Source organism: Euprymna scolopes, chromosome 22 (assembly GCF_053919585.1).
Source record: "Euprymna scolopes isolate OS-2025 chromosome 22, ASM5391958v1, whole genome shotgun sequence".
In the NCBI taxonomy this organism is placed as follows: domain Eukaryota; kingdom Metazoa; phylum Mollusca; class Cephalopoda; order Sepiida; family Sepiolidae; genus Euprymna; species Euprymna scolopes.
Window position 1 is genome coordinate 92,498,960 of NC_136503.1, and position 19,469 is coordinate 92,518,428.

The 19,469-nt window shown below is 33.1% G+C and overlaps 1 protein-coding gene across 1 annotated transcript in view; it reads right to left on the minus strand.

The window, feature by feature from the left end:
• LOC145243544 (transketolase-like) overlaps positions 1–16,637 on the minus strand; it is a 229,154-nt gene extending 212,517 nt beyond the window's left edge. Inside the window, exon 1 of the mRNA XM_080106523.1 lies at positions 16,312–16,637. Within this exon, the coding sequence (XP_079962649.1) occupies positions 16,312–16,421 (110 nt within the window). The 5' untranslated portion in view covers positions 16,422–16,637. The remainder of the gene's footprint in view (positions 1–16,311) is intronic.
• Positions 16,638–19,469: the final 2,832 nt, after the last annotated feature.

The window sequence follows — 19,469 nt, forward strand, 5'->3', positions numbered from 1 at the left end:
ATCATTATTTTGTTTACCATTTTAAGTTTGAAGCTAGAGAGAATCTTCAATTTTGAAAAGAGATATTTTGGTCATTGGTTCCCCTTCAGCTGCTTCTATAACTGAAACGGGGAAACATTTTTTTGATGAAGCTCTATTTCAGAGTCAGAACTACTGACAGATACTTCGGTGTGGTTTCTTTTCTGAGGCTTTCTGGTTTCCATTAATATATTTGGTTTGTTTCCTTTTTCCTGCTCTCCACCTACCTCGGAGTCCTATATGGCCAGTGTTGAGGGGGATACCCATTCGCCCCAACGCAACAGGGATACAGGAAAAGTATACTCATCTTGCTGGTGGATTCAAGCACCTGTGGTTCTTCAATTTCTTTCTGAAACCCTCGTTTTTAGCAAGAATTTTAGTTTCTCAACTGTGTTTAGTCCATTATTCAGCAAGTTGATTGACCCCCCCAGCCACCACTTACTAAATCAGTTTATTGTATAGTGTGGCAAGTGCGAGCATATTTTCTTATGTCTGTCTGATTTAGGGCTAGACATGACCAATCGATTGATTGGAGCGGGCCTATCCAACCGCCCGTCTTAGCTTAAGTAAGGGCCAAAGAGGTGTCTCATGTCCTTAAAATACCCTGGACATGATTTGCTCAACCACCAGGATTCCTTTTGTAAGCCTTACGGGATGCCACCCACGGTCAACAGGTGACCCCATTGAAGGACTTTTACCCTCTGCAGGGGGGAAGTCAGCATATTCTAATGCCCCACCGACAGGGTTAGTATGTCAGTTGACTATTACTGAAAAAGCAAGAGAAATAATTAGTGAATTTTCAGAGTGAAGGGCTGAGGGGAGAAGAGTGAAAGAGAAGGGCACAAGTAGCCCCATTGAGGGAAGTCTACTCTCTGCAGGGTGGGGTGGGGGGGATAGTCCGCATATTCTGATGCCCTGTCGACAGGGTCAAATGGAATCTGATTAGATTTTGAAGGATAATTATTTAATAGAATATATTTGTTTGTTTTTTTGGGGGGGGTTTCTATCTAACCCATAGTTGGGACCCTAACAGGTACTACCACTCTGGGTTAGAGTAGACCTGGGAGCAATGGCAATTAAAGGGTGGCTCAACACTCCCCAAAGCCTGCAAACTGGGGCCTCACCATCGGATATAATTTAAGGTCATATCCAGGACCTGGAAGTAGGGAAGGAAAAAGAAAATAGGGGGGAAGGGGCTGTTGATTTTGTTTTGTTTTTGTAGAACATAAGTTTTACAAAAAATAGAAAACAAAAACAGAAATCAATGTAGGTGCATTTTGTTTCAGAAAGCCAATAGGCAGCCTAATCTGATAGCACCAGAACTAGCTTTGACACGAATAAAGGTGGAATTTCCAACCCTCATAACAGTAAAATCTTGAAAATAAGATCGATTCATCAGAATTTTTTGTGTATTCAAGAAAAAAAACCTCAGCCCTTCTACACTATCAGAACAATTTTGTAGTCTATAAATGGAGTTTTCAGATTAAAAAAAAAAAAAAAAAAAGTTTCTAATTTTTTTTTTTTTGGTCGATTCTAATAAATTAGAACATTAGCTTCCAAATTATGCAGTCGAAATTATCTGAATATTACTGATTTAAAAAAAAAATAAATAAAATAAACTTAGAGGTAATTGTTATGTTAATTTTTTGCCACTGTCCGGGAGCAACAACAGGCGAAATAGATTTTTTTTTTTTTTTTTTTGCAAAAAAGTAAAGGTACATTATAATTATTGCTAAATAATTTGCAAAAACTTACGGTTTAAATGCATGATAACCTTTCAAACTTCTGATTAAATTAGCCTTACCAGACACCATAACGTTCAGCGCTGGACAAGGCACACTGCTACTTAATTTAATACTCAGTTTTTAAATCAGTAAGTACATTTCTCCTACCTCCAAAATATAACTTAATACTTTTGTTGTGATTTGCATATTTGAAGAAATTGCTATTTAAATCCGACTATTAACAAGGAATCCTGTCTGCATAGCATATCCGCTGGCGGTAGATCATTTTTTTTTTTTTTTAAATAAGCGATCGGGGTGTGTTCAAATAAATATTCTTAGCGGAAGTCGTACTCCGACAACTTTTCTAGTTTTTTTTTTTTTTTTTTTTTAGCTAATTAGGGAAAAGAATTCTTTGCTACGGAATTTGGACACAACACGTACATCCATCTTTCCAGTCAAAAGTTAGAATATCTTAAAGTCAACGCTTTGTAGTACAAAGATAAGTAAAAACTGTTCAATCGCTATTTAATAGCAAAAATATTAATTTCTTTTCCTAAAATTTGAAAAGAATTGGATAAAAACTTTATGCTAGAGTCATTAGAAATACTGACAAATGCTTATAAACATGAGAATTTTGATGCATCGTCGCGCACAAAAAAAACCCTGTAAATACGTGTTCATCAACTAACTTACGAACAAAGTATTCATTTTATTTTTGTTATTTACAAAATATGACTAATTATCGACAGGAAAAGAATATTCTTAAAAATCAAATTTATAAAACAACGACTGACAAAGATCATGCTTTTAAAGGAGTTAAAAACACACAAACCACTTATCCAGTTAAGAAAAAATTGGGTTTGTTTTACAATCCACAAAGGTATTAAAAAGTAGCCAATAAAACAAATGTTACTAAAGGCAAGTACTCTTCTACCTTCCTCAAATTTTTGGTGTTGTAAATGTTTATTCTGTTCTAAAAACAAGTAGTGTCGAGCGTTGCACGAGACGAAAAAAAAAAAAATGGTCAGTTTTGAAGTTTTGACGATGACTTAAAAATTTATACAAAATAGTAGAAACTCACCTGATAACTGTCACGGTAACTTGAAGCCGTTAAAAATGAAATTTAATTATCCTAACTGATTTAATGAACTTGGAAACAATTGTAATCTGTACAAAATTTCCTTCCATTTGATATACTACAAGCCATATTTGTTAATTTCTTTGAATCGTGTAGTGGTGGCCATCTTGGATTTTTCACAGTGTAATGATCAGAATAACATTTCACATGATAAAGTCTTACCTACCATTTTTTATAAAACTTTTTTATGATGCTTCTATTGGAAACCATTAAAATGAAACTCAATTATGCTAATTAGTTTAATGAACTTGAAAACAATTATGATCTGTACAAAATTTTCTTTGATATTAGCAATACACATGAAAAAATTGAAATCGCTTAAAATTTCAATATTGGTATTGATGAGCTAAGAATCTTGAAATGTTTAAAATCTGATAAAAAATAAGGAAGTTATGACTTTGTGCCTCACATGTTTGGATATTTTCCCCTCTTTAAGACCATATGCGTTTTGTCACATTTTTATTACACTACTTTTTCAGTAAAAAAGTAGTATCTTTGTTAAACACAGATTTAGCAATGAAATTTACCACGTAAGTATATTTTTGTACAAGGAATTAGAATATGTAAATGAAATCTCCAAAGGTTCATGGTTTCCAAATAATCTTCAGTAAATGTGCATAAATATGCTGCAATTCCTTAAAAATGCTATGTATTCATAAACAGAAAAGTTGGAGAACTCAAAAGTTGAATTGTAATGTGCTTTATGTACAAAAAACTTTAATCTAAACATAGAACCATTTAAAAAATGAATATATTGCAATATTTCTTTGGTATTATTGTAGATTAACACCTTCTGTTTAAGTTCACCCAACCCCTTCTGACCACCCCTCTCAAATGTGATGAAAAACTTGAAAGATGAAAGATAAAATTATTTTAGAATTTGATGTAAAATAATTCTCCATTACAGGTCATTCTAGTGTTTTAGGGCAGTTAACCATTTTTTTCTATGGGAGAAATCCTGTATGTTTTTTTTTTTTTTTAAAGACGATTATGTGTGATTTTAAGAGGGTTTTTATGCAATGAGAATATGGGAAGGGTTGCCATTCGGACTTTGAATTAATTGTAGGGCTAAGGAAAATTATGTGAACATAGTGAAGACTTGACAAACAAAAACATTAGAGGGGAGGGGGGGAGTTTCACAAAAATTTAATGTAAAATAATTCACCATTTCCCTCAGGGGGTCCATCCTGATCTACATCAATGATCTTCCAAATCACATCTTTACATCATTCGTAGACATTTATGCTGATAACACTACTATCTAGGGTAGCACATCTAAGACCGTAAACGACCAAGTTCTCTCCAATTCTCTCTCCTGATCTTAAGCAAGTGGTACAATGGAGAAAGAGGTGGCTTGTTACTTTTAATGCATCTAAAACCAAGCTTTTATCTTTACATCATCAACACTGATCCCCATCTGGCATCAATTGAAATGAATGGCTCTCGCCTTGGGGAGGTCTGTTTTGACAAGCTTTAATCCCAATCTGAAACGGAACACATACATTAAATCCGTTGCCAAGGCCGCTGGAAAAATGGTGGGATCCTTCTATTGATCCAGTAGATAGAGAATTGCATCAGCAGTGATCTATCTAAGAGCTAGGTACGTCCAAGATGGAGTACTATTGCCACATCTGGGCAGGAGCTGCTAGAAAGGACTTATCGTGCCTTGATAGAGTTAATAGACTTCGTAGCCTTTTAGAGGATGTCCTTTTCTCTTCAATCTCATTCTTAAAGAGATGTTGCAAGTTTGTCTGCTTTATCATTATTTTCATGGCAAGTGCTCGACTGAGCTCCAATCTATGCCCCCCCCCACTGCCAAACTTTCACAGAAACACCCGTCTAGCAGAAAACACTATCAATAATTTCCCCCACTACCTGTGCCTAAACGTAGATTCCATGAACAAAGCTTCTTAGAACTGCACACTTGTGGAACTGTTCCATTTACCTGCTTTCCAACTGACTACAATATGGTAGTCTTCAAGTCTAACGTAAACAAGTTTTTGATATAAGTTAAAATTTACTGAATTTCCATTATTAGTGAATACTTCATTGTCCAATTGTTCACCGTACACTCTAACCTTTATCCTTGAGTGGCCTCGATAAGTGGTGATGCCTTAAAAAAAAAAAAAAAAAAAAAAAAAAAAAAAGGCGAGATAGCCGTAAATAACGCCAACTGAACTGTACATGTTCAAAATTTCATAACTAGTTTTTTTTAAAGATCAGTTAAGTCTGTAAATTGTGCAAATTTCCTACCCTTTTCAGTCAGTAACTTATATATTCAAATAATAGGACTGACTTAAGGCAAAATGCCCAGTATAACTCCAGTAATGGGCCGATTTAAAAAAAAAAAAAATAAATAAAAAAAATAATAGTTCTAATTTATTTCTTTGTTATTTTTTTATGCTCTTTTCAATAATGCTGGATTTGAGTCTATTCAATCTAAAGAAAAAAGTGTAGTATGACTATTTAAATGCTAGATATTTCAGAATAATTAAATCTTGATATGTCTAGTCATATTTGATTTTAATTGTTAAAAAAAAAAAAAAAAAAAAAAAAAAAAAAGGCATTACAATAAATTTAAATTGTGGTCCTGTGGTTTGTAAAATTATTTAAGCTTAACCCTTAACTTGCAAGTCATTGTTAATAAAGATTTTAATATTTATTTTTTCCCTTTAGATTGAATAAACTCAAATCCAGCATTATTGAAAAGAGCATAAAAAAAAAAAATTTGAAAAATCAAATAGTTGCGTAAGCATTTTTTTTTTTTTTTTTAAATTATAAATGTACAAAAATTTAAAAAGGTGTCTACACTCGTCATCAAATACCCAAACCGCCAGCCCGGTAACATAATGCATAAGTACCGAATTCTGAATTACTAATTCTTTGCTTACCCCCGCCCTTTCCGATCCAGCTTAATAATCTGATTAAAATACTTTTTGGTAAATATGAAGAATTACTCCGAAAATTCCTTTAAAATTAACACTCTTACAGGTTTTCGGGGGTCGATGAAATACAAAATAACATTTAAAATTATGGCAAATTAGTAGTTTCCAAGATATGAAGAAATGTACGTTTTAAAAAAGTGGGGGATCACTTTAACGTAAAAATGAGCACCCACTTTGTGGCCACGATTTTTTCCGGGTTGGGCTTTCTTTCCACCCTCGAAAAATCGTTTAAAATTACCATTAACTTAAAATTCCAGGAAACAAGTAGTTTTCAAGATATGAAGAAATGCACTCACTTTATGGTCACTTTTTTTTGGCGGAGGGATATTCAATTATAGAACTTGTATAGTTGCTTATGTAGGTGTATCAGAATTTGACACCCCTAACACGAAACTGCGAATAAAATATAAAAACTCGTAATTTCTCTTTTAAAAGTGGGTTGTTTATTTTCTTTATGGATTATACTTCCAAAATAAACTATTAAAGTTGTATAAAAAGTAATAGAAATATTTTTATTAAAAAAAAAAAAAGAAAAAAGAAAAAAAAAGGAAAATTAAATTAATTGAATTTTACGAGTTCAGTATTTTTAAATTTTTAAACTTTAAAAATATAAATTTTTCTATTGATTCTATTTTTACGATATTTTCAGGGTCAATGTGAAATTTTATGCTCTTTCCAATAAACCGAATATAATATTTTAGACAAACTTTTAAAACCCCCCCCCCCCCCATTTTGAAATGTCTATTAAAAATTAATTTATGTACCAAAATTTTATATATCACAAATTGAAGATATAAGTTCAAAAGACTGGGTCGAATTAATTCACCTCTCCCCTTGAAATGTCTATTAAAAAGTAAATAATTTACTCAAAGTTTTATATATCACAAATTGAAGATAAAAGATCAATAAATAATATTTAGATTAAGTTTTTTTTTTTTTTTTTTTAATAAAACCTTGATCCTTGCTCCTTTAATTGAAAAAAGAAAAAATTAGGGGTTGAATTACATTTTTCGAGTAGTTATAAGCTTGGAAAGACAGAGGGTCGAATTATTCAATATTTTTCCACAAAGTTTCCGACATCTAGTGCCTATGCAGTTTAACTGTTTTGAGCAGAACTGCTTAATATTTTACAAAAATTCTGTTTACATTTGGTGGGAGGGGCGATGGATGTTGTGGCGCCCCCCCCTCCCCGCCTCTCACCAAATATAAACATTTTTAATGTAAAAACTTTTGTAAAATATTAAACAGTTCTCTCGGTTAATGTTGGCACGTTATTTATGTTAAAACGGTTAATTAAACTGCATAAGCACCTATTAAAAAAACTATACAAGTTCTTTAATTGAATATCCCCATCCCCCAACAAAAAAAAAACCATAAAGTGAGTGCATTTCTTTATATCTTGAAAACTACTTGTTTCTTGGAATTTTGAACGTTAGTGGTAATTTTACAGGATTTTTCGAGAGTGGAAAGAAATCCCACTCTCCCGGAAAAAAAATCGGTCACAAAGTGAGCGCTCATTTTACGTTAAATTAATATAGAAAAGTGATCCCCCACTTTCTTAAAACTAACATTTCTTCATATCTTGGGAACTACTCGTTTGCCGTAATTTTAAGTTATTTTCGTTTTCAGCAACCTCGAAAACCTGTTAGAGTAGTAATTTTCGACGGTGGAGTAATTCTTCATATTTACCTACTTCAAAATTCGCGAAATAAAGCACAAGCGCAACTGATTTTTTTTTTGATATTTTAGAAAAAGTGTGGGTAAATGTTTTGTTTAGGTCCACCTCCACAATTTTCTTTAAAATGACGACATTTATAGGTTTTCGACTATGCTGAATACGAAAATCGCATTGAAATATTGCAGAGATAAGTAGTTATCAAGATAGAAAATATGCATTATGCACAGTAATTTTGGCGGCCATTTTTTTTTTTACGCGCATGCGCGCACCCTAAGCAATCAGAATTTTACACGAAGGAAAAAAAAAAACCAAGTACCCCCCCCCATCCTCCAGAATGGCAGACATTTTTCTACGCGCATGGCGGCCATTTTTTTTTTTGTACGCGCGTGCCCTGATACCCCCCCCCCCCCAAGACTGGCGGCCTTTTTTTTTTTTCGCGCATGCACGCGCGCCCTGAAAAGAAAAAAAAAAAAACAAGTTTCGATTATGCTGGATACGTACATTTTTTTTGGGGGGGGGGGGGGGGGGCATTGTCAATATCATAAAAGTGGATCATTCTCGAGGATGGGGGGGGGGGGGAGTACTTGGTTTTTTTCCTTCGTGTAAAATTCTGATTGCTTAGGGCGCGCGCATGTACATAAAAAAAATGGCCGCCAAAATTACCGTGCATAATGCATTTTTTTCTATCTTGATAACTACTTATCTCTGCAACATTTCAATGCGATTTTCGTATTCAGCATAGTCGAAAACCTATAAATGTCGTCATTTTAAAGAAAATTGTGGAGGTGGACCTAAACGAAACATTTACCAAAGTGTGAACTCGAACTAGTAGATAAAAATATTGTTTTGTAGATTTCGGTGTGCTAAAAAAGAATCTGAAAACCGTATCTGTCGCAAATTAATAGTTTCAGAGATGTTAATATTTTTCCAATGGATTATTTTCTTTATAAAATCAGCTATAATGGCGTAAGTCGGCTGATTACGCATGCGCACAGACCCAAGAGAAATCACATTTAAAATAAAAATAAGCATTTTATTAATAAGTAAAAAATAAATATTACAACGCATCATTGTATTTGTTCACGTGCGCAAAATAACTTGTAACATTGCGGAGGAATTTTTAGCGGGCATTTTCCAAACAAATGTGGTTCATTTTTGTTACGTAGTTTTTAATGCTTTTTAATTGATCTAAAAAATTCAGTTTTCATGAGCAGTTTACAAAAACATAACCGTTTTTCCGTAAGTAACGTGCCGAAATTTATCGAGCAGAGTAATGATTTGTTTACATTGGCAGAGCGAAACACCCCTAAGTGTGTCAGAAATTTCGTGAAAATAGTGAATAATTCCACCCCATCTTTCCAAAAAAAAAAATTAGGGCTTGAATTACATTTAAATGTAATTCAAGCATCCCCCCCCCCCCCAATTAAAGGAGCAAGGACCAAGGTTTCATTAAAAAAAAAAAAAAATTTTTTTTTAAGGTTTTAAACTTCGGACGGTACTAGTGCATGAGCTGGCCTGGGCGTGGCTTATCACTCGCTCGGATTTCTCCGTAAAATGACGTCACACATGCTGCCATCTGACGGAGAAAATGGACGAGGGGGGGGGGCTTACAGAGAGAAAACGCGAAAAAATAAAAAATAAATGGCCGACTGGGGGGGGGGGGGGGGGCTAGCAGCAACAGCGCCAAATACAAGTTTCCAGAATATTTCAACACGAAACTGCTTGAAAAATTAATTATAGCATTTTCTTTAATTACTATAAAATTAATATAATAATTATTAATTAATAATTTTCTTAAGACCAATATTACTTGGCCTTCGGGACAAGATCAAAGTGTAGTATCTGTTCTTCAGATGCTGCTGCACTTCTATTTATTGTTCTCTTTTGGTGGAGGAGAAATCCTTCACGACTGAGACAATTTTTATTTTTGTACCTTTTCTCCACGTTAAAAAACGACCCTGGTGTCTAACTCTGCCCTGTGGGGAGGCATAGTAAATAGGTACTATAAAATTAATATAGTGGTAAAATTATTTAAAAAAAAAGAAAACAGAAGCCAAATTAAAAAAAAAGAAGGCTAAATACAATTTCTTGAAGGCCAAACCATTTCAAAAAAGGCCAAATTCACGAAATTAGCCATTAAAAGAATAAATGGTAACATTATCAATAAAAGTTACTTTCCAACTTATCTGCATCATTCGTTGGTATTTTTAAGTAGTTTCAAGTGCTTTTTATTTCATATCGAATGTTAGAGCGGTTTCCGCTAACCTTGCGAAGTTCTAAAATGCCGTAAAACATACCGTTTTTTTTTTTTTTTTTTTTTTTTTAATAATTACTACTTTTTTAAATAGAAAAATGAATGATGCAGGTAAGTTGCAAAGTAATTTTTATTGTCAAATAATAACAGAAAAACTTACCGTAATTATTTTTCACATGCATGGGAGTCAAATAGAAGAAAACTTGTCGTAATGTTTTCAAGGAAAAAAGCTAAACAAAAAAAAAAAAAAAAAAAAAATGGACGACTGTGGGGGGGGGGGGGATAGCAGCAGCGCCAAATAAAAGTTTCCAGAATATTTCAACACGCAACTGCTTGAAAAATTAATTAACAAATAACACCGACCACTCTAATTTGTTTTTTTTATAGGTAATTGAGGTCGCTGACAACGAATCTGATAGTCAAACTTGGGGCAAATTTACCGTTTGCATGGTATTTACCCCTGAACCCACGAACTACTTTTCATCATTTTGCAGCTTCCGTTTATGCTACGCGCATAAACGACGGCATCACCAAGCAAACTATGTGGGGGGGGGGGAGGGATGTGATGTTGGGGCGCGCGCCCCAACATCACACACCCCCCTGCTTACGAAAGAAATTACGAGATTTTTATATTTTATTTGCAGTTTCGTGTTAGGGGTGTCAAATCCCTACAAAAATTCTGATACCGCTGCCAATGTAAACACAATTTTTGTGAAGAGTTAAATCTAGGCACCGCCAAAAATGGCCGCAAAATCAAGTTGTTGTTTTTTAAAATTAAATTACATTTATTAAAATCCATTATTTCTGAGTATCTTTTTTTTTTCCAGAAAGATAAAACCCTGAATTTTATCATATAGAAAACAGAATAATATAAAACTTTTTCTACTATTTTTAATTCAATTTTAAATGTTAAATTTTCCCAAAAAGTTAACAATTGACATTTTTTGTCTTGCACAAAAAACGTATTTAAATATTTAAAAAAAAAGGGTTTTTGAAATAATTAATTTATTTATTTATTGTCTAACTAAGATTTAGGATGATTTTCTTAGAGAATATGCAAAAATATTATAATATAAGTACCTGAATTTCAAATAATTTCACTTATTCATATAGGTAATCAGACATTTCGCGTCGCCGTAGAGTTCAGATCGACTCTGTTTACGTTTTCTTTTGATGAGACGAAAACTATGGAAGACCAAACAGGCCAAAAAAACTTATTTTTCAGTGACGAAAATTTCAATGTATTATTAAGCTGAGGCTGGCCAGTACCAGATGGGTGACCATTTGTATGAGTTTGGTTTTTAATGTGTATGTGTGTGGGGGCCAGGCTCCCCAAAATGGGGGGAGGGGGCAATTTAAAGCAGAATAAAAAAAATTATTTCAGCGCGTTTGGTCCACCGTAGTCGAAAGGCGGCAAACGTTTTCAAACGAGATCGAAAAAAAAAATGATGCTATTTTTAACACAAAGGGCACAATATTTATCGAATTTTTTTTTTTTGTATCGATTATTCAAAGCATGCTCTGTTTAATAATGGTCATGCATTATTCGGCTCGCTAAAAAAAAAATTGTTAATTTATTTATCAAAAATTTTAAAATGGCTTTTTTCGTATAAATATAAAAAAATTTTTTTTTTTGTTTTGCTTAACTTAAATTAATTATTTTACTTAACATATTCACCGAATTTCACACTTCAAAACTCAAAAGCGGGATAATTAAACACAATCGAAGTTCTGATATTCAGACGTCAAAATAAGGTATGCAAACAATTTTTTTTTTTTTTTTTTTTTTTTTAAATCTATAATTCTGTCCCTTACAACAACACAATATGTTTTGTTCAGTTTCAGATGATTATTTTAAGTATATTTGTTCCCACTTCAAAACAAGGGGGGGTTTTGTAAGCAAAAAAATATATATATATAAATATCGTTTATGAAAAATAAGTACACTGTTATAAAGTTCATTCTTCTCCTAATAATCGCTGAAAATTTCGTATTGATCGGATAATTACCTGATTTTTGGTAGATTTTTAAAAAGACGGTCCGTCAAAAAGTACTGACCTGCCCCCCCAGTTTTGGCGGTGCCTAGTTAAATCATTACTCTGCTCGATAAATTTCGGCACGTTACTTACGGAAAAACGGTTAATTAAACTGCAGAAGCACCTGTTAATCTATACAAGTTCTATATATATATATATATATATATATATATATATATATATATATATATATATATAGGCAGTGCCTATAATAGGCACCGCCAAAACTGGGGGGGGGGCGGCAGGTAAGTACTTTTTGGCGGACCGTCTTTTTAAAAATCTACCAAAAATCAGATAATTATCCAATCAATACGAAATTTTCAGCGATTATTAAGAGAAGAATGAACTTTATAACAGTGTACTTATTTTTCATAAACGATATTTATATATATATATATATATATATTTTTTTTTGCTTATTTTGAGGGGGTACAAATATGCTTAATCATCTGAAACTGAACATATTGTGTTGTTGTAAGGGACAGAATTATAGATAAAAAAAAAAAAAAAAAAAAAAAAAAATTGTTTGCATACCTTATTTTGACGTCTGAATATCAGAACTTCGATTGTGGGGTTTACACAGATTCGAAAAAGTTGTCAAACAAATATATAACATAAATGTTATATCAAAGGCAAGATAAGTTACTTTTCTGCCAAACTGGATATATTTTTCGTGTTTTTATTCAATGTAACATTTATTCAGCTCGAAAACCATACAGTGTTTACTGATGTATTCGAAAATTCAAGATGGCGTCTCACACCCTATTTAACACCGTAAGTATGGAAAAAGGTGTTATAAATAAAAAACTATACAAAATACTATTAAAAACCCGCCGAATATATGTCAACCTATGCCACGGTAACATTATCCGCTTTTGAGTTTTGAAGTGTGAAATTCGGTGAATATGTTAAAATAATTTAAGTTAAGCAAAAAAATTTATTTTATATTTATACGAAAAAAGCCATTTTAAAATCTTTGATAAATTAATTTTTTTTTTTTAGCGAGCCGAATAATGCATGACCATTATTAAACAGGGCATGCTTTGAAGAATCGATACAAAAAAAAAAAAAAAAAAAAAAAATTCGATAAATATTGTGCCCTTTGTGTTAAAAATAGCATCATTTTTTCGATCCTGTTTGAAAACGTTTGCCGCCTTTCGACTACGGTGGACCAAACGCGCTGAAATATTTTTTTTTTATTCATTCTGCTTTACATTGCCCCCCCCCCATTTTGGGGAGCCTGGGCCCCCACACACATACACATTAAAAACCAAACTCATACAAATGGTCACCTATCTGGTACTGGCCAGCCTCAGCGTTAATAATACATTGAAATTTTCGTCACTGAAAAATAATTTTTTTTTGGCCTGTTTGGTCTTCCATAGTTTGCTTTTTATCAACTACAAACGTAAACATTGTCGATCTAGACACTAGATCGACGCCAAGTAACTGGTTGCCTATATGAATAAGTGGAATTATTTGAAATCCAGGTACTTATATTTTTGCATATTCTCATAGAAAATCATCCTAAATCTTAAACAAATAAATAAATTATTTCAAAAACCTTTTTTTTTTTTTTAAATATTTATGTACGTTTTTTGTGCAAGACAAAAAAATGTCAATTGTTAACTTTTTTGGGAAAATTTAACATTTAAAATTTAATTAAAAATAGTAGAAAAAAGTTTTACATTATTCTGTTTTCTATGATAAAATTCAGGGTTTTATCTTTCTGGAAAAAAAAAGTTACTCAGAAATAATGGATTTTAATAAATGTAATTTCGTTTTAAAAAACAACAACTTGATTTTATGATTACCCCCCCCCCCAAAAAAAAGAACGAAAACAAAGATGTTTTTTTTTGTAAACTGGTCGTGAAAACTTACTAACAGCATTATTTTCACTATAAAATGAGAACTTCTTTTTTATGAAAATATTTGTAATTTAAAATGTCCGCCTTATGAAAATGTCACGTGACTATCGCACATGCGTAGAGTTAGGCGTGTCAGAATTTCGTGAAAAATAGTGAATTCCACCCCGTCTTTCCAAGCTTATAACTCGAAAAATGTAATTCAAGTCCTAATTTTTTTTTTTTTTTTTCAATTAAAGGAGCAAGGACCAAAGTGTCATAAAAAAAAAAAAAAAACGTGGCTTTTTTTTTTAAAGAGATTTTAAACTTCGGATGATAGGTAAATTTCTAAAAAACAGTTTTAAATTTGAATATCTTTTTAATAGACACTTGAAAATGGGGGGGGGGTAAATTAAAAGTTTGTCTAAATTATATTCGGTTTATTGGAAAGAGCATAAAATTTCACATTGAAAATATCGTAAAAATTGAATCAATGGAAAAATTTGATTGTTAAAGTTTAAAAATTGAAAAATACTGAGCTCGTAAAATTCAATTAATTTCATTACTGTTTTTTAAAAAATAAAAATATTTCTATTACTTTTTATACAACTTTAATAGTTTATTTTGGAAATATAATCCATAAAGAAAATAAACAACCCACTTTTAAAAGAGAAATTACGAGTTTTTTTATATCTTATTCGCAGTTTCGTGTTAGGGGTGTCAAAAGTTCTGAGTGATATACACCTAGCGTAAATGAAGTAAGTGAAATGGCCTCTGTGGGCATACGCAATCAGCCGACTTACGCCATTATAGCTGATTTTATAAAGAAAATAATCCATTGGAAAAATATTAATATCTCCGAAACTTAATAGTTTTCAGATTCTTTTTTAGCACACCGAAATCTACAAGAAAGTTTTTCTAATTCGAGTTCACGCTTTTTCTAAAATTTTACCTTTTTTTTTTTTTTTTTTTTTTTTTTAAATTACAACACTAAATTTAAATCAATGTATTCAAACGGTCCTTCAAAATTTTCGATATCTTTTTGTTTACTAAATTGCTAGGTGAAAGTACACAATAGTTACAATACGCCCACCAGTCTGGTAACATAAGTGCATAAGTAACAATAAAGTGATTTTTAATATCGTATTCAACTAAATCCATAATCAGCGGCACTTGAAGTGTTTATTTTATTGATGCTACACCGTAGTCACATGGTTAAAATTTTAGCAGACGAAACATTGGGAGTCAAGAGTAAGGAAAGGAGTTGGTTATTTGTTTTTTTTTTACCACTTTTTCGTACATCTGGATTGTAAAAAAAAAAAGAAGTCTAATCTCACATGTGCGCGCGAGTCACTTCCCCCTTGAAAAATGGGATCCACGTACCACGTGTTTCAGCCTCGCGCTAAGTTTCTTCAGGGAGAGAGAGAAAAAAAAACAAAAAAAAAAACGGATATTTTTTTTCTCCTCCTAGTTTTAAAATTTAATCAGTTTTGTTAGAAACCTAAATTTACCGAAACTTTAAATATACAGAATTTAAAATTAGATTTGCAAAAAGTATAACAAATCTTTACAAAAGATGATATGAAAATCGATACTTTTTACTGAAGAAAATAAAATTCGATTAAATGGACAAAGTGGCGGAGTTACAACCATCACCCCCTCCCCCACGCGTAATTGGTATACCGATAGGTTTTTGGAAATTTTTTTCACTGGACACTAACAAGATTGAAAAAAGAAAAAAAAAAAATCATTATTTCGACATTTGAAAGGGGTGGGGTGCTCACTGTTTAATTACAATGTTCTGGTAAATCAGTCATCCATTTTGTAACCAATAAAAACGCGGGTATATCAAAACTAAAAAAGTAAAAATAATGAGCCTACCGAATTTGTAAGTCAGAAATATTTCTCAAAAAAAAAAAAAAAAAAAAAAAAAAAAAGTGTGACCGATTTACCAGAACATTGTAACTAAAAAGTGAGCACCTCTTTCACATGTCGAAATGATTTTTTTTTTTTTTCATAATCTAGTTAATTAGTGTCCAATCAATCCAGTGGAAAATTTTTCAAAAACCTACCGGTATAGAAATTACGCATGGGGGAGGGTTATACAACTCCGACAAAGCATTTTAAGGAAAGATTGTTTTATCCTTTTATAAGCTTTATTCACACATTTATGCATTAATGATGGAGTTTATTTTACAAAAATCCACGGAGGTTATAAAAAGAAAAGAAAAAAAAGTGGTATCAAAGACGAGAGAAGTTACTTTTACCTGGAAAAAGGAGTTTAGTGGTTTTACTAACTTTAAATGTTTATTCGGTTCAAAAAACATTGAGTGATAGGCAAGAACAAGAAGAATGGTCGCGAGTTGACACCTAAATATTTATAGGTTTGTTAAGTTACAAATTACTGTTAGAAATCGATCCAATATCGCACAATATTGAGTGGGTTTACAGATTCGAAAAGGACGTCAAAAAATAAAAGTAAAATAAATGTTATCAAGGCCAGATAAGTAGAAGAGCAACTTGCCTTTGATAACAATTATTTGTTGTTTTTTTACCACTTTTTCGTACCTCTGTGCATTGTAATATATATATATATATATATATATATAAAGCAATTTTTTTTTTTCTAAATTAATTTAATTTCTGTTCGACTTGAAAGACGGAGCTGCCTTACCCGGAATTGCTGGCATCAGTTGCTTTAATACTGTCGATACGCAATTGGTTTGCAATATCTTTTAAATCAGACACAGTTTTGGTATCGGGTCGGTGATATTCGCCGGACATTATCACGGGATTTTCTTACACGCAATAATACGAGAACGGAAGAAATTGTCAGCTGTTAGGATTACACGTTAAGCAAAGGCAGTGATCTGCAGGACGCTGTCTGTGAATAACGGTGCAAAATGTTGATTATATACCAGTGTATCACGTGGCCGCTTTCGATAAATGTCGGAAATGTTCGACTGTTTACGTCACGGCAACAACGAAATACGTCACCCCGACTAGCATAGCAGAGGCGGTATTCAAGTTTCAATTTAGTTTACTGGTGATCTTTTTATTTCCCTATCCCACCCTTTGCACTGTCGCAATGTTAGATAATGTCAGTTCATAACACAACCCCGGCACTTGATGAGGAGTGTGAACCCATATTTTTTTTTAATCGACCTTTTCTTTGAGTAAATTTCATTTATACTTTTATTTTGTGCTTGTTTTTATTTTATTTGTTTATTTTAAATAAATTTTTATTTTGAAAACCTTCTGCGTATGTCTAAGGGAGCGGATCGTGTAAAGCAAACGTTTGCGCATCAAAAATAAAAAATCGTGTAAAGCAAACGTTTACTCATCAAGTACCCAGCCCTCCGTAATAATAATAATAATAATAATAGCACACACCTAAAAAAACAAAAACAATTAGGCTTGCCGTGATCGAATTGTTGGAATGAGATTTCTGATATAAGATCGGGGCCCACTATGCCGAATAAATGTTTAAAAAGCGAATGAGCCTTCCTAAAAGCGAATTCTGTCTATTATTATATGTATACAAGAATTGAACTTGCGAGGTGAAGAGAAATTACACAACCAAAAATGTGATAAAACGTTTTACATTTGGGAATGGTTCAAATAGAGATATACGAGGGGCGTGCAATAAGTAATGCCCCTTGTAGTGAAAAACGAAGAGCCGAATACCTTTGTAAAGGTTTTATTCACAAAAGAAAGCAAGTCACAATTCACAAATAGCTTTAATTACGCAGCATTTATAGTTAACGGAAGAGTTCATTCAAGGGATGAAGGGTTAGGGATATTACACTTTCCCCTTCAAGTTTTTTTTTTTCGTTATTATTTTATTTTATTTTTTTTTTCATTATTTTTTTTTCTCTAACTTCTTTTTTTTTTTTGTTTGCCTATAATTTAAACTTTTTTTTTTTCGTGCCTTACTTAGTAATGAAGACCTTGTATTTCTCAGGAAATTTCAGTATTCTGCCAGATCTACGCAGCGGCAGCGCCCAGCGGCTCGGTTGGCATTTCGCTCTCAATTGGTTCCCCACCGGTGTTTTCTTCTATATGTTCAGGATATTGTATACATTCGTTTTCACTCCCTGGTTTACTCACAGGTGGCATGCAACCATTCTCTAACGTGTTGTCTCCATTAATTGTGTTGGGAGCCAAATCTCTGACGTTGACGGTAGTTTCGATGCCTGAAGGTAGTCGTACTTGGGCATAATGAGGGTTCATCTCCAATAACGTCGCAGGTGTAACCGGGGGATCATTTTTACTCGACCTAATATGATCTCTGACGTATACTTGGCCTGGTTTTGCCCACAGGGGAATAGAAGTACCAGAAGTGGATTTACGGCTGTACTTAAATAGTCTATCATGAGGGGTCGCATTCGTAGCTGTGCAGAGCAATGATCGAATAATATTTTCCCAGCAGGATAGTCTCATTTTACGAGAATGTAAGGTTACTTGTATGGCCTTCCATAGTGTGCCGTTTAGTTTCTCAATTTGACCATTGCCTTCCGGGTGATATCTACTCGTTTTCGAAGTCGCAATGCCTTTCCCATGTAAGTAATTGGTCGTTTCTTCCGACAGAAAATCAGTCGCTCTATCTGTGTGAATCATATCGGGCATACCAAATATCGCAAATAGTTGATTCAGGCATTGTGTGATCGTTGAGCTTGTCATATCTTTACACAGAAATGCAAAAGGAAAACACGAGTATTCGTCGATTATCGTAAGTAGGTATTTGTTACCATGTGTGGACGTAGGCAGTGGTCCCTTGAAATCCATGTTTAATCGCTGAAATGGTACTATTGCTTTTATGAGAGTTCCCTTGTTACCGGTGAAGAATTTGGGTTTTAAATACTGGCAAGACGAGCACGAATTAGTTACTCCTTTTATTTGATCGAGGGAGAAAGGAAAGTTTCTTTCTTTGCAAAAATGGAAGAGTCGGGTAATGCCTGGATGGCATAATTTACAGTGTAGGTCCCAAAGATCTTGTAAGGAATAAGTGAGAGCAGATATTTGGGAAAACGTATCAGCGACAATATTTTCTCTACCAGGACGGTAGACGATGCTAAACTTAAATTGTGACAGTTCAATGCGCCAACGGCATATTTTGTCATTTTTTATTTTTGATTTCCTGGTATTATCAAACATGAAGCTAATACTTTTTTGGTCCGTAATTACAGTAAAGTGTTTACCAAGGAGAAAATGTTGCCACTTACGTAGTGCTTCAACAATAGCAGCTGCTTCTTTTTCTTCCGCGTCATGTTTCGTTTCACTAGGGCTTAGTGTTCTGGAATAGAATGCAACCGGACGATTCTCTTGATTAAGGGTAGCTGCAATACAGTTGTTACTAGCATCTGTTTCTACTATAAATTCTTTTTCTGGATCAACCGTTACCAGCATAGCATCTTTCAAGCCGTTTTTCAGTTTTATAAAAGAGTCCAACGCCACAGAAGATAACGGGAATTCTCTATTGCGGTTTAGTGCTAATATTTTCTCTGAAAAATTCTGGATAAATTTGCTGTAGTAGGAGAACATCCCAATAATCTGTCTTTGTGATTTTAGATTTAGAGGAGGTGGCATCTCAAGTAGAGGTTTAAGACGTTCGTAGTCGGGTGATATCTGGTTGTTTTTGATAGTGTACCCAAGTAATGTTATCGTTGAGACTGAAACAATGCTTTTTTTAAGCGTGATGTTGTACTGTTTAGCAACCTCATAAAATCTTTGAAGATTATAGTCATGCTCTTTTTGGGTTTTTCCACAGATAGTAACATTATCCACATAGACAAAAGTATCTACTAATTGCTCTTTGCTGACAATGCCGTC